The sequence below is a fragment of the Micromys minutus genome, assembly GCF_963924665.1.
Source record: "Micromys minutus genome assembly, chromosome: 9".
Taxonomy (NCBI): Eukaryota; Metazoa; Chordata; class Mammalia; order Rodentia; family Muridae; genus Micromys; species Micromys minutus.
In genome coordinates this window covers 16,937,972-16,950,642 of record NC_137978.1, presented here as the reverse complement: position 1 = coordinate 16,950,642, position 12,671 = coordinate 16,937,972, and the positions used below count along the sequence as shown (strand labels likewise).

Genomic DNA, 12,671 nt, shown 5'->3' with positions numbered 1-12,671 from the left:
TAACGTGGTTTCTGAGTGGGCTAGGACTAGGGGCAGGGAGTGCATTCAGTACATATACACTGGTCAAAGGAATGCTTCATGTCCAGAATGGGACCGTAAGGCTTTCCTCATACTGTTCAGGACAGTGTATAAATTCAAGTCTGCAACCTATCCTGTTACAGGATTTTCACTTAATTATCAGACCATGGTTGACGATGAGTAACTGAAATCACAAAGAGTGAAACTGCAGGTCAATCATTTGAACCTACCATAGGGCTTCCCCTTGTTCCTGCCTTCTTTTGTTGTCATTGTCACTGTTTGGTTTGTTTTGATTTTTCCTGGAGCCTATTCTTCAAACTCTGCTTTGTATCTCTGGAAGTTTTTCCTGAGAATTTCATGTTTATTGGTTTAGTGGGTGGTGGGTGTTTGGTTTGCTTCAGGTTCTTGGTGGTTGTATAAACACTTTTATGATGATTCCTCACTTATTTTTCATAGTTTATAGCTTTTCCCATGTTGATCTTGTAAATATTTCCATACATTTATACCCACACATTCCATTTCAGGTGATATTTCTATGTCACCAAGTCTCACATTTTTATATTTATTTACTCATTGCAGAAACAAGGGGAAGCGGTTGCGTTTCTTGTATCCGTATGTATATACACTGTCCTTGCTGGAGTGACTCATTCCTGGATCTTTGACCAGTTTGTTTTAATTTTTTAAATGCCTATGTTGTCTGTGGCAGAGGCAGTTTTTTTCTTTCCCTCCAGTATATGTTAAACTTTCTGTTTCTATCATATTACATCAGTGAGGACTTCCGGTCTGCCGCTGTGCAGAATTGCTGAGAACTGACATCCCGGCCTTGTTCTGATCTCTATAAAAGCTTTCAGCCTTCTGCTGTGCGTTCTATGGGATTCTTTGGGCTTGGGTGTTGTGTAGATTTTCCTTGTCAAGCTTCGACTAAATCGTGATTAAACTAGTTGGTAGGGTTTGCTTTGCTTTTGTTTTGTTTGTTTTTTTTTAAATCATAATTTGAGTTCCTCAAATGCTCTTTTCTGCAATATTGATCTGATATGTGATCACTCTACCATCCATTCTTGAATATCAATCCATTCTTGCTGGATAAATAACACTAATTGTGGTATATACATTTCTTAAACATTGCCAGGCTCATTTTGCTCTTGATTTTGAGAAGTTTTGTATTTATGCACTTGGGAAATACTGTTCTGTAGATGTCTTGTGAGTATCATTATCTGATTTCAAATTCAGTAATACCAACATCATAGAATGAGAATGTCCTACTTTCACATGACATTCTCATCTAAATTGGTCAATGATGACTTATCCTGGGATGAGAATGGCAGTCAAATTTCATTACTTTCTCGGTGCTACAGGTATTCCTGATCATGACAGTGCTGCCAAGCTGTTTTTATGCTTAGCATTAAGTAATGAGCTGCTCTTCCATTTGTATTTTAGAGAAACCTTGTTCAGCCATACCGGAAGCTGGACTCAGAGCAAAATCATCGGTGGTGTTTCTTCTTGTTGTTATTGTTCTCCTCCTCCTCCTCCTCCTCCTCTTACTCATCCTCTTCCTCCTCCTCCTCCTCCTCCTCTTACTCATCCTCTTCCTCCTCCTCCTCCTCCTCCTCTTACTCATCCTCTTCCTCCTCCTCCTCTTCCTCCTCCACTTCCCCCTTCTCCTCCTCCTCCTCCTCCTCTTCCTTTTTTTCCTCCTTTTCCTCTTCCTCCTCCTCCTCTTCCTCCTCCTCCTCCTCATCCTCCTCCTCTTCCTCCTCCACTTCTTCCTCCTCCTCCTCCTTCTCCTCTTTCTCCTCTTCCTCCTCCTCCTCCTCTTCCTCATCCTCTTCTTCCTCCTTTTCTGACTCTCCCTTCTCCTTCAAGTGATTACTATTTAAATTTTATCTATTAAAAATTAGTTTTGCTTTTCTACTTCTGTAATTTCCCCTGCAAGCTGTTTCAAGTTAGATACTATGCAGCCACTTGTTTGAAATATAAGAAGTGCCGCTTCACCTTCTCTTTCGATTGCTCCTCTGTCTTAGAAGTGTTTCTTTAAAGGTACGGGAGTATTGTTCACATTTATGCAATGTGAAACAGTGACTTGAAAATTGTGAATAGCAGTGAGAAGAAATTATATCTGTGCCTCGTACAGATTCCCCCTTGCAAATACTGTGAAAAGTATGTATTGCTTTGTTTTAGATACTCCATAATTACCATGTGGATGTGAGTTGTTATGGTAACTGGGTTTCCCCTTCTATTAAATAACAGAGTAAATGGTTGCTTTAGATGCAATTGAATTGTCAGCTTTCAAGCTAATGTTATCCTGATAGGAAATGGGGTAGGGAGACAATGATGTGGGTAGAGGTGGGGAGGTGGGGGAATATTGAATGCCTGGAAACTACCGACAAGGAGATGAGGGCTTTGCACTTTAAGAAGGCATCCTCTTAAGTCCTCTCTCCTTTTACTGTGTATCAGTGGATAGGAATGGCAGAAAGTTACTTTGTAGCAATGGGATTAATAATGACAGAAAGTTGAAGCTTTTTATTCATGCTTATCAACAGCCATGCACTGAGTGTCTTTTAGGCCCTCTAACAAGTGAGAATGTTTGTTTTTTTTTTCTGGGAACACTGAAGGAATGAGTGTGGAGGGTTGATGCTCCTTTGTGTTTCTTGTAGCAATGGACATCAAATACCTTTGTTCTTTTGTTGTGTTTGTTGTTATGGTGGTGGAGGAGGTGGAGGAGGTGGAGGTGGTGCTGGTGCTGATGGTAATGATCGTGCCGATGGTGCTGATGGTGGTGGCCATGGCCAAGGCGTAGGTGGCTTTGATGATAATTGTGATCAGAGAAATTGTCTTGCTTTATGAGTTGAGGGTCATAAAATTAATAGAAAATACTTGCTTGTCTGTCCGGTTTTGCAAACTCTTTTGCCTGTCCTAGTCTACTTTTGCAAATAATCTCATCAGAAGTTTTTGTTATTTGACTTAAAATAGTTAACGAAAGTCTGTTAAAATGAGTATTATATTTTAATCACATGATGGTATTTGTTCAAGAAGCAGAGTGAGTTATGTGCTTCCATTAGGCAAACATATGGGGAGAGCTATTCTCTCCCAACGTTTCCTTATATTTTAAAAATGTGTTCTTAAGCAGGATATCTTTATAAGCTAGCATTTCAGGCACACTAAATCATAATCTAGATGCTTATGGAATTTCAGCTTACAAAATTTATAAAACTCCCCATAAAAACCTGTTTACTTAGTAGATACTTACCTGAAAATATGTCCCTGTATTTCCTGTATCTTGGGCATGTTCCTATAAGGTTAAAATAATTATATGTTTACTTTAGCTATGTTGACTCAGATAACTTATTTGTTTGTTTGTACTTGAGACAAATTCTCTCGATTTCGGGAACTCCTGTATGGACCAGGCTGTCCCCGAACACACAGAGATTCACCTGCCTTTGCCTCCCAAGAACTGGGATTAAAAGAAGTATACGCCACTATGCCTGGCTCTAATTTTTTTTTTAATTTTTATATTTTTATTTGTTATTTTATTTATTTACATTTCAAATGTTATCCCCCTTCCCAGTTTCCCCTCCACAAACTCCCTATCTCCTCCCCCATCCCCTTGCTTCCATGAAGGTGCTCACCCACCCACTCCTACCTTACTTCTCTAAAGTTCCTCTACACTGTGACATCAAACCTTCACAAAACCAAGGACCTCCCCTCCCACTAGGGCCAAATAAAGCCATCCTCTGCTACATATGCAGCTAGAGCCATGGGTCCCTCCATGTGTGCTCTTTAGTTGGTGGTTTAGTTTCTGGGAACTCTGGGGGTCTGTTTGGTTGATATTGTTGTTCTTCCTATAGGGTTTCAAACCTTTTCAGCTCCTTCAGTTCTTCCCCTAACTCCTCTATTAGTGTTCCTGTGCTCAGTCTAATGGCTGGCTACCTGCATCTGCCTCTGTATTCATTATGATCTGACAGAGTCTATCAGGGGACAGCTATACCAGGCTCCTGTCAGCAAGCATATCTTGACATCAGCAATAGTGTCTGGGTTTGGTGGCTACATATAGGATGGATATCCTAGGTGTGGCAGTCTCTGGATGGCCTTTCCTTCAGTCTCTGCTCCATTCTTTGTCCCTGTATTTCCTTTAGAAAGAAGCAATTCTGGTTAAGACTTTTTGAGATAGGTGAATAACCCCATCCCTCAACCTTAATGTTTTTCTTAAGTTTTGTGTTTCTAGAATGATTGAAAGCTGAATGCCAAGCTGGGTCTGGTGGTGTAGGCCTGTATCCCAACAGTTCAAAGAGTTGAGGCAGAAAAGTCATACATTCAAGGCAAGCCTAGATTTAGTTGGTCTGGTTAGCTTGTCTCCAAATAAAAACTGAAATGAAGGCTTAGGATATAGCTCGGTGATAGAATCCTTGCCCACCTACCATTATACATGTGAGACTTCCAGTTTAATTCCCAGGGTCACAATAAAAAATTGAACACAATGGTTTTATGATTACTTTTAAATTTGCACTTTATAATTTTAATATGGCAAACATTTCTCTCTGTGAAGGAGCTGTGGTAAATTTAAAAAGTTTTAACTCAGTGAGTGTGTATAAACAGTGTTACAGGCATGGTAAAGGGATCCCAGAAAAACCAGGATGTGACCTTTGTGCCGTGGAATTGTGAGAAGTTACACACGTCCATAGTAGAACTGTGGAGGTGAGAGAAATCAGCTCAGGATGTTGAAAGGAGAGGAAGAGAGGACATGGGAAGTGGAGGTGAGTGACTCCATAGGTCCTGTCAAGAGCAGGACAAAGGAGGGAACTGGTGTATACCTCCGTTCTCTAGAATTAGATTACATGATGCCGAGGCCTAAGAACTGTGGAGAAATGAAGTTCTTAAGCAGCACAATTCTCTCTTAACTGAATGACGTTGCTTTGATCCCGAGAAGATGTTAAGTACCATAAAATGCTTTCATGATTTTTGAACCATTAAAGATTTTGCAAAGTAGTGGAGTAGCCAGCACCATGTGTGATGGGTTAGCAGAGGAAGGATATGAGGGTCTGATAGCTGTGTCATAGTCACGTGGGGGAGAAATAGGACGAGGCCAGTGATGAAGGAAGTAGGGACACACTAAACTTGCATTTCAGAAATTGGCTTGATTGTTAAGTCAAGGAAGACTTCCAAGTTAAGTCTGAAGCTTCAAACCTTGATAACAGGGTTATTGATTTATGATATTGGCAGACATGGGAAAGATCAATAAGTGAGTTTTAAATGATGATATACAAACCACCTGAGCATGAAATTTAGAAGAGAAGGTCTGAGTAATGTGTTCTGAAAGCAGTGGTTTTCTAACTACTTTTGATTTCTTAAAGGATTTATTGTTTTTAATCATGTATACCTGTGAGGGTATCTGCCCATTTTTACTGGTGTCCACAGGGGCCAGAAGCATTGAATGTGCTAGAGCTGGAGTTCCACACATTTGTGAACTGCCAAACCTAGGTACTGGGAATTGAACTCAGGCCCTTTGCAAGAACAGCGCATGTGCTTAACCACTGAGCCATATCTCTAGCTCTACTTTTGATTTTTTTTTTAATAGAAAGGAATTTAGCTAATATATTAAAACATAAAATTGGGCATATTAAATTATTCGTATCTGAGATATACTCCAGTGTGTTAGTATATGCAAACTATGTATATTTTATATATTTACATATTTCATGTTAGTATATGCTCTATGCATCTTGGCAGGTACACATATTCTGTAACCAGCACCCATCAAGATAAGAACTATTCTAGCATCTTAAAAAGTACCTTCTCACGCTTCTGTTACCTTCACCATCTCCTACCTACTTTTCAGTTTTCATCTAATTAAAGTTACAGCTTAAAATATTCCAGGGAACAACCACAGTGACCAAAATGGTGCTCTCAAGTCTCAGCTGTTTTCCTCACTGTGTCTACACAAATCGTCCTCTTGACTTTCTGACTCAAATGTTTAAGGAGGTGTTGGAAGTGGAGTGGCAAATGGGGTGTTTGGAAGCCATTGCTCTACAGTGTCATGGTGTCAAAGTGTCACATTACTCCTCAGTCCCTGTGGATTTGTTTGTTTAACCTGGGTAGCTGTAGACGCCTCTGCAAGGTTTCCCTACTCTGTGGTTTCCGGTGTGTTTTCAGCTCAGTCATCATCGGGTCCCTGTACAGTGTAAATGAGACCATCCCGTTCCTCTTCACAGCTGAGGATGATGACTCCTCTCTTACTAAGAACGGACTCGGGCTGGGGAAGGAGAACCCGAAGAGTCCGGACTCTCCAGCTCCCCTGAGTCCTCCAGGCCTTACCGTCCATGTTTCTTCTCCTCATCTTGTGGACTCCAGCTACTCTGGCTTTTGGACTTTTTCTCACACAGGTAGCCCTGGGGCTGCATAAGCCTTTGCCATGATTATAGTGGTTTCATTGTCCTTGGTTTGCTTTAGATTGAGATGACTTGCGGAACATGCAGTGAGCCATATTAATGTTTAAAATTCACTGCCGCTGAGTAGCAAGCAGCGGACAACTCGTTCCTTTTCTATTGTTCCAGGATTTTATCCCTTCCAAAACGAGCCATGTTCTCATTAAATCACGCTTGTGACTCCCCCTTGTCTTCTCTCTCTTTTTCTCGTACCCTCTGTCAGCAAACACTAATCTGCTCTCTGTCCTGATATGTTTGCGCATTCCGGTCATTACATATACTTGTAATCCTATAACATGGTATTTTGTGTCTGTCTTCTTTCTTTTTGTTATGGTTTTAGGGTTTGTCTGCAGTTTATCACCCCAGCATGTAGGAGGACGTTATTTGGCTAATACTATATCTTATTTGCAGAATAGATTGCCTTATTAATCTGTGAATGGGCATTTAGTTATTTCCTTCTCTTTTTTTAATGCTTTTATGAACATGCTGATAAGGACATTTATTTACAGATTTTTGTTTGAAATCCTTGAGGAGTCTATTTAGAAGTGGGGCTGCTCAGACATATGACATTGCTATGTTTAATATTCTGAGGAACCGCCAAGTGTCTCCAGTAGCTGAGCCACTGTGTATTCCTCTAGTGCACGTGTCCTCACTGTCAGCCGGTCTTCACGCAGACTTAACCCTCTCAGTGAGACCTACCTTGAGCACTGTGCTTAGCCTTGGAGCTATGCCAGCCTTCACCCGTTTCACTAGTTAGCACTCTGGTCTTTTTAGGTGTGTGAGTGATGTTTCATTAAATTTACCACATCATACACATGGCGACTTTCCTCTTATTCGTCCTGAAGAAGGGAAGACCTGTGTGCCCGAGTATGAATGGTTAGTTTTTAGGAAAGACTTGAGTTTCTTGTGGTTATTCAATCGGTGATACAGTGGTCACTGGCCCTGCTCTATTAGCCATGGGTTAGCTAGATTTACAACTTCATGATTTGGAGTTATTTCATTGGCTTTAGTTTTCTGATGACTTATTACTGGTCTAGCAAAATAGACTTTATAAATGACAATTGAGTTTATTTTTCAGGCTAGCAACTTCAACCACAAAGATAGGCAATATCCTTAACTATGGATTGAATTGAAATAGCTTCCTAATGATGGTTACGGAAAGTCTTTTAGCATTAGACCCAAATGAAAAGGGCCTAGCTTTCATCATGCCGTTTCTGAGGGAACACTCAGAAGAGTGCTTTTAATGATACCCACTCAGCTAATTCGAGGGCACCCTAAGATTGAGGTATAATTCAATAAAGCCTAGGGAGTCTAGGCTGGAAGGCTGGAATGTAGTGTTCCTAAGTTCCTGCATCGACTCAGCATGGTCAGAGCCACGGGAGCGTTCGTTGGGTCTCCTGATGCCCTCGGTCAGATGTGCTCCCTGGCGCGAGCAGCTTTCTTTCTCAAAGCCCAACATTCCATTTGCTCACTTTTATTTATTTACTTTTCTAGAATTCTTTTTCTCTTCAAAGCTGTATTAAGACCGGATTGAGACTATTGTCTGTCCAAATGGTTCAGTGTTCTTTGCTTCAGTCTGTTGAGGCTGACAAGCATTCTTCGTGGTACAAAGATATCCGTGGATGTATAGCAGGAGAATCTGAAAATGGCTTGTTGTTTTTAAGTAAGAGGTAAAATTTAGGTTGCATTATTTGAGCCCTCAAGCAGGAGCTAATGATAGTATATTTTATGAATAGGGAACATGATTCGTAGAAACGCAGGAAAGCATTTGGAAACAGAAAAGTGATGAAAACCAAGGACCTCCTTCTCAGCTGGACATGTAGCTAAGGTTATTGTTTAGCTCCTGGATAGTCAAAAAAAGAAAAAAGAAAAAAAAAAAAAACAGGTCCTGAGGCCCATTTCTTTTATTGGTGGACACTCTGATAAGGCCCTTGCCACCCTGCCTGGTGGTGTGAACACTCATTAAAAATGTCTTTCTAATTTCTTCCAAGTCACTTCACGGTCTCAGGATCCATCTTATGCTCGTCAAGTATCTAATATTTGGAGAAACCAGCTTGTGGCATCAGAAGTGATTGACAGAAGTGAGAAGTAATCCTGTGGTTTTCTTCTGCCCCTTGTCCTATAGAGTCTTCACAGCCCCACCTTGAATCTGTTCGTGGCGATTTCTTGCTCTTCTGCCTGCAAGAAAGCTTCTTGTGTAGTGCCTCATGATCCTTGTCATCCACAGTACTTTGCACAGTAGGCTGTCACGTGGGTGAGAGTGAAGCATGCTGGGAGGCCATGACAACTGGATGTATTCAGCTATATGATGTCCTCCAGGGAAAGGCACTTGAAAACCTCAGAGAACCGGGAACTGTTCGGAAGCACTAGTTACCAAAATTTTGTCACAATTATACATACGCAAACCTCTCTGCTCTGTAGGGAGGTGGGTGAAAGTTTAGGCACATGGATGAAGGTGTTGCTGTTGAGCTGTGAAGTACTGTAGCTGCTTCTCTTGAGACATCTTGAGCAGGCACAGACCCTGGGAAGATGTGTTGTGAGATTGCTGTGTTCTAATAGGTTGAAATGGAAATGACTGTGCAAGCCAGATGCTTTGTCTGGCTCTGCTCAGGAGTAGACCCCACTGTTGACATGGCTGACGTGTTGTTTTTCTCCCGTATTCCCACACATGAGAGGGCAGCTATCTAGCAGTGCACATGATTGCTGGGTGTCACGCTCGTCTGCATGTGATTTTCACGGTGGTTAATACACGACACTTCTGTTGGCAGTTTGTGTTTATTACTTCAGAAATGAATATTTGAAAATCCAGGTTATGAGTAATATTTATTTTTATTAAACATTATTAGGGACTTTGTTAGTCAGTACCCTGTTTCCCATCGTTGGCAGGAGGTTTTATAGCCTTTCCCCCTGGCTTTCAGAGAAGGATTTATATTACACATACAGCTTAACTTGTTCTTATTGCAGGGTTTCATTTGCTTTAATTTAGAAAATTCCAGACTTACTTTATTTTGTCTTTACAAGATTCCAGATTCTTTTCAACTGGGAATATTGTAAAGATATTGTTTGTGGTTCTAGCCCTGAACTATTTTGGTGTGTTTTAGAAAACAAACCACTTCAATAAAAGGAAAGAAGAACTGAAGTTTTCATTTTGTTCTGAATGCTGTATAATCTAGTGTGTTTTTGCTCATCTTTCTCACAGGTCCATGTTCAGCTTTCAGAATGGCACCGTGCAGTCTTTCTTCCACAGGCCTGGCTTGCATATATGACTCGAGCTTACCATGCTATTTTACAGGTGAGCATGCCTCAAGGGGGGCATGTCTGCATGTGGCGGAGCATTTCTTGTTACTAATTTTATAAAAATGTGTTTTTACTGCTTCAAGAATTTTCTCTCTGGGGCTGAAGACATGGTATCTACCACCCCCTCTGCTTCTAAGGTCCCAGTGAAAAACAAAGTTCAGCTGCATGAAGGTCCCTGTAGGAAAACAAGTTCATTGGGCTCCTTTGAATGCATGGATGAGGCTTATTGACAGGAGTGGGTTTATCCACAAGAAGCCTCCCTGGAAAATCTTCCCCCAGCATGCCTGGTTTCTGTATAGCTGCATAGGTGATGCCCCCTTTCCATAGGCTTCTCTAGTCTATACCTCTCCTTCACACCCCACTATCCCATGCAAATTGCACACAACTGGTTAGGAGTGGCTGAATTCTTTGGTGTGGGTCTGTGACTCCCCCCCCCCCGCTCCCATTCTCCTCTGATGAAGGAATGTCAGTGTCCACCGAGCCCTTCTGATTTACTTTCAGAAGATGGAGATTGTTCTAACCAGAGGGTCATACTGAACAAGTGTAAGAGTACTTGGGAAGAATAACTATCAAAAATGCAGTCCTTTTGCTCATAAGAAACATGAGGCTTGGTACGTGTCTCTCTCTCTCTCTCTCTCTCTCTCTCTCTCTCTCTCTCTCTCTCACACACACACACACACACACACACACACACACTCACTCACACACTTTAAGGAAGAGAGAGTGGGGAAGAGTCAGAGCCTAGGAAGGAACAGTAAAACTGTGTCTTCTGATCATGAAAGAACCTGTGCAGTCATGAACTCACAGCAACTATGCTCATCTGTACAAGACTCATACAAAATTAAACTAGTTGGCATTTTAACATAGAAGTGGGAGGGGCTCACGACGCCCCACACCTTGCTGAGGAGCTGCTGCTAGTTGATGGCATCTCAAGAGAGGAGAGCGAGTGTTCTCTAAGAACATAGCTCCTCATAGATTGATCAGGCTCCAGGGGCCCCACCCCTATGAGTATATAATTGATTCAAATCGGACTCTGCATTATTAGAACCAAATCAAAGTTATAAAATAGGGAGGAAGGAGGAGAACTCGGAGTAACTATGATCCAAATGCAATGTATGGGAGTCTCAGTGAATTGATACAAATGTTATATTAAATTTAAAAAATGTAAGGCGTGAATATATTGTTACACTTAAATTTAAATTCGGGTATTCCTGGGTATTTGTTTCTGAGTCCCATCCAGAGTCTGCTTCTAAGCTCTATTCTCTTCTGCCTATTTTGGCCTCCTGTATAACCAACTTGACTGTCCCAGAGTATCTGGTCTTGAGTGCCTCCCACACTGAACTCAGCATCTTTTCTCCATGTAGAACCTGGCTGTATCATTAGCCCCATTTCTTGACCATCCTCTCAGACACTTACATTTCTGCTTTTCCAAATTTGTTTCTAAAAGTTGGCATGTGTCCCTAATGTCTTGGATTTCATACATACAGTTCCATCCTCTGTCAGATGCTGTGCCATTTCTGTGTGCCCACCCCATTTTACCTTGTTCTTTCGATTAGTTATGTGTTGTACTTAACTCCTGTCCTCACTGGATAATGACCGAAAAGTCGTTGTTAAGAATGGTGTGTATGTGCGTGGTCTGAGATCACTTAAGGGACATATCTCAGAAGAAGATTTTCACAGCGTTATAGGTAAAAGTGATGGCGCCCTTATATGGCCACAGAGAAGAAAGCCGGGGGATGGGTGGGACATTTGTGCTCCCATCTCCAGTTCAAACCTCAGTGCAGCAGTGCAGCCATTTTACCCTAGACCTCATCAACAGTGTAGACCTTCTGATCCATTAGAGCTGAGAAGGGGTTAGAGTCCACATTAAGAGCAGGCAGGTCCTTCTAAAGTGCTTCCTCTGCAGCCCACACTTGGATCAGCTTTGTTTTAGACTGTCCCCATTGTAATTTGTACCCTCAAAGCTGCTCCTCTGGAATCCCCACTTCCTGGTTTCTTGTTACTTTACCCCGTGTTTTGTCCTTCCCATGGGCACCCTTTATGTTTTAAATAGACCCTGAGGGAAGAAATGTCTTTCTTAAGTCTATATATTGCTGTAATCTCATTGTATACCACCAGACAATTAGTTTCTATTCAAGAGGCATGAGAGTAGCCAGAGCACTGGCTTCCCCATCTTAGTGGCAGGCCAGGGTGCTAAACTAACTTGCAGGACACAGAGGGAAATAAAATGCCCCTTCTGCTGAGAGCCTTCTCCAGAGGGCTACAAGCCCTCTACCCGCTTCACTGCAGGATCCTCTATAATTAATGAAGGGAGGAACAACATTCTGCCAACACCGGGAGAAGTAAGCAATTCCTGTAGTCAGCTGAGAATTTGTTTTACCTTAGGGAAAGAAGGGCTAAGTTGAAGAGCACTGTGATATAATTCAGACTTTACAAAAGACTCCCTTTCCCCATAACTCTTACTATTTATGGAATACCTGTATTTAGCTAATACTTAACAAAAACTATTTCAATTAATCTTTCAAGATATCCAGTAAAGTGTATATTATTAAGCCCAAGTATAATGATATTATAGTTGGACAATCAGGGTAGGAAAGGAAAGCAAATAGTTCAAAGCAAATAGTTCAAATAGTTGGTACATGAGAGCAATAGAATTTAATTTGGAGTCCTCTGATTCCAGGACCTCACGTGGTTGCCTCATACCATCATTAATTGTTTTAACAACTAACACAAGCTGGTCTAACATTTTATTTACTCATTAAATTTATTAACTTACTGTTTGTATGTCTGTCTGCCTGTGTGTGTGTGTGTGTGTGTGTGTGTGTGTGTGTTTGTGTGTGTGTGGGCATGCCATAGTACTTATGTGGAAATAAAAAGGCAGCTTATTGGAACATGTTTTCTTCTTCCACTGCATGGGTCCAGGATTGGAGGCAAGTG

The 12,671-nt window shown here is 41.4% G+C and overlaps 1 protein-coding gene across 1 annotated transcript in view; it reads left to right on the top strand.

Moving 5' to 3' along the window:
• FOCAD (focadhesin) overlaps positions 1–12,671 on the top strand; it is a 251,644-nt gene that overhangs the window by 177,227 nt on the left and 61,746 nt on the right. The window contains exon 21 of the mRNA XM_080921861.1: positions 9,637–9,729. Within this exon, the coding sequence (XP_080777987.1) occupies positions 9,637–9,729 (93 nt within the window). The remainder of the gene's footprint in view (positions 1–9,636; positions 9,730–12,671) is intronic.